We start from the raw sequence: 3,485 nt of genomic DNA on the forward strand, positions 1-3,485 counted from the left end.
GCAACAACACTGATAAAAAACGGACAAACTATAACAATACTTTAAGGCTTATTTGATTGAACTTGTTTAGAAAGTTATTTTTATTTGTTAAGTTCTGGATTCTCTTTCCTTCTGCTCCTCTTTTTGACTAAAACAGTCGGACATTCTGGTTCTGGGTCAAAGCTCCCCTTATTTTAATCGGAAGGTTTTTCAGAAGGTAAAACATTTTTTTTTCCCGTGTACGAGGTGCTGGTTGAACGACAGGAGTCCAGTAGCTCAGCGATTAGACCTGGACAGAGGTCTGTGGATAATAATGAACAGAGCGTTTAGTTTGGACATACAAAGCTGCTACGCAGAGCATCGTATGAGCCCAGCTGAATAAAAACAGGCTTATCGTATCTTCTGGTGACGCAAAAGATAAGGACAGAACAAATATAAGCAGGCGGGTTCAGAGTCTCATTTAACATATTCACAAAAACTGAACCAAAGCCTGGTTGCTTTGGATTTAAGCAACAACAGTAAGGCGTATGTTTAGGAAGGCCTAAAGAACCCGTGTGTTTCTCCCAGTCTGAGGTCTCAGTGTGGAAAAAACAGCAACATGTCTGAAGGTTCAACATCCAATCTAGAACCTGGTCTGTTTCCACTTCATCACAACAAATCCAGAGCAAGGTCACGTCCAGGGTCACGTCCCGCGGACATCCTTCCAGTCTCTCCATCTGTGATCCCCAGAAGAATCAGTTCGCCGAGCGGACTGCTCTGCTACTTCGAGGGAAACGGTGGACTTTGATGTGCTTGGACAGGTGATCACTGCGGGCAAATTTCTTCTCACACACGGAACATTGGTACGGCTTTATTCCTGAATGGGATCGTCTGTGACGGGACAGCTCATCAGACCGCGAGAACCTGAGAGGGAGGAGATGGTGACAGAAGGAAGCAGACCAGAACATCAAGGATTAAAAGCAGCAATGATGTCACACAACAGAGTAGAGATTATTCTATTCTAAATACTAAAATAAAGGCATAACATTGTGAGAATAATGTTGTAACATTAAGAGAATAAAGTCATAGAAATAAACTGAATTGCATTGAATAATATTACCACTTTGTTCTCATAGTATTATGACTTTATAATTTTATAATGTTTCAACATTATACACATAATGGAGACAGAGAAGACAGTGGGTTACCACACCTGTAAGGCGAGGCCCCGTTTCACGTGAAATGCTAAAAGAAAGCTAACTGGAAGTAGCTTTCGTTTTCCTGCGTGAAAAGTCACGGATCGCAGTGTCCCACCGTGCATTGCGCCCGCTGAGCTGGGTGAGACAGACGGGAAGCTCCGAAGCTGAAAGCCGTGTGGAATTTCCCCCCTTTGTGAGGACCTCGCTACGGGCCATCAAGTCCTCTGCTGTAGCATCAAACTGATTGAAAACTTTTCCGAGAACGGACCCACATCGAGCTGAGATAATAAGTGTGCTGTGAAAAGCTGCAAGTGATATTTCTGTCTTCCCATCCTGACACACAAGTTCTTCAAAAGTCACTGCATCCCAGAGTACAGCCCGATCCCACAGCATAATACGGCTCATACCGTGGAACCCCCTATTAAGGCATCAGTATACATTTGGAAAATGTAACTGAAAGGTCACCAGGATACAACAAAAAATAAGAGTATAAATCACAAATTCATGGGAACAAACACCACAGCCCCGATGACACTACGACACTACTGCACTGCTGCCAACTCCTCAGCAAGCAAGGTCACTTTTCAGTGGCCTGAGAGTCACTAGAAGTTGCTAAATGACGTCATGAGACAATCTGCATATTTGGTCAAGTTTGATCCAGCCGTAGGAGAAGGGAGTATCAGCATGGGCTCATTATGTTCACTGACTGACGTTTATAAATGCTCCTCACATCTACGTTAACGATGAAAACAAGAGATGAATCTAAAAGAAACATGGCATCAGTGTGCGGCGTGATCAGCATTAGAGTCCTAAACGGATTCCCTCTCAGTCCCCCTTCCCTCTGCTGCTCAGTTCTTCTTTTCTTTCATGCTGTGAGGCGACTTGGACGTTCCAACCCACAGTCATGGTAACTATTCACTGTTTCGTCTTTGTAGTTTTCTCTACCTCTCTCTTTCTCTCTTTCTCCCTTCGACTGGCTGCATGCAAAACTGAACCAGGGCTTTACTGGTCTGACATCTTCAAACTCTCATCCTCATTATGTCCCACATTTTTTATGCTTCTGAAGCTCTTTTTTTTGGTGTGCGTGTGTGTGGGGGGGAATCCCTGTGCACTACTTTACAGTAAGTGGGTTATATTTACTCTGCCTCTCTCCATCACTCACAATCGCCCCCTAGCATCCACACACCAAACACACACATCCTAATTGGGTCCTTTTGTAAAAAGACAAGGCTCCTTTTGTTAGCTGGACCCCGGTGCCTTGGTTAAACCACACAGTGTTCCTCATCCTATCAAACCACGCACATCCTGCCTTATGAGTAAAATAAACAATAGGCGGCTGTTTTAGAAGTAGCTTTCAGTTATTCTTTTAACTGTTGCAGCTAAATTGTAATTTGCTTAACGGAGGTGGAATATAAGACCAAATGTGTTCTATCAAATGCACAGATTTTACCTGGAAGAAAGGCCATCATCCTGGTCGTTAATGCAGCTTTCTATGTTAGCATGGAGGTGGATTCTATAGAGCGAATCGGCATGGGTGTCATGATACCATATCTGTCACGGTAACAGTATGATATTATCTGGATATTGCGATATCGCTATATACTGTGATATTTTTCCAAAATCCATTTATTGTCCCACAAAGGGCAAAAAGATTGTAGATGAATTGTTGCACAAATGTAGACCTTAGAAAATAGTATAAGAATAAGATAATAGAGAAGAGTTACTGTAAAGAGTTTTAACAATATAAAACTGTGCACCTGGAGAATAAATAACCGACATACAACTATGGAAGATATTGATAATTAAGTTATTTTGGTCTCCATGTTGTTTGGGGTTTGAGTCAGTCCAATTCTTCCACTGTGACGGCCTCAACTACAGATACGGCAACGCATAACTAAAGGCAGGAATCTAGTTGTAAAAAAAAAACAAAAGAAGGGGAATGGTGGATTTTTTATTTTTTGGAAGCATATATAGCCTAATTAATATATTCTATTAACCTAAAGCACTATGCATGGTCTGGTTGTTCTATGTCAGGTACGCCGGTCATTGACCTTGACCAAGGCACCTTATAGTAGAGCTGCAGTCAGTTCCTGGACTGGCATGGCTAGCACTGCCCCTACACAGTTAGCATGGCTATCACTGCCCCTACATAGTTAGCATGGCTATCACTGCCCCTACACAGTTAGCATGGCTAGCACTGCCCCTACATGGTTAGCATGGCTATCACTGCCCCTACACAGTTAGCATGGCTAGCACTGGCACTACATGGTTAGCATGGCTATCACTGCCCCTACACAGTTAGCATGGCTAGCACTGGCACTACATGGT

At 43.0% G+C, this 3,485-nt stretch overlaps 1 protein-coding gene across 2 annotated transcripts in view; it reads right to left on the reverse strand.

Annotated features, from left to right (window-relative positions):
* Nucleotides 1–559: 559 nt before the first annotated feature.
* The window catches only part of LOC107100666 (Krueppel-like factor 15), a 12,520-nt gene continuing 9,594 nt past the window's right edge, over nt 560–3,485 (reverse strand). For both annotated transcript variants that reach the window (XM_015399239.1, XM_015399238.1), the window contains exon 3: nt 560–882. In XM_015399239.1, the coding sequence (XP_015254725.1) occupies nt 714–882 (169 nt within the window). In that variant the 3' untranslated portion in view covers nt 560–713. The remainder of the gene's footprint in view (nt 883–3,485) is intronic.

This window comes from Cyprinodon variegatus, unplaced genomic scaffold (genome assembly GCF_000732505.1).
Source record: "Cyprinodon variegatus isolate N-32 unplaced genomic scaffold, C_variegatus-1.0 Scaffold998, whole genome shotgun sequence".
Lineage (NCBI taxonomy): Eukaryota > Metazoa > Chordata > Actinopteri > Cyprinodontiformes > Cyprinodontidae > Cyprinodon > Cyprinodon variegatus.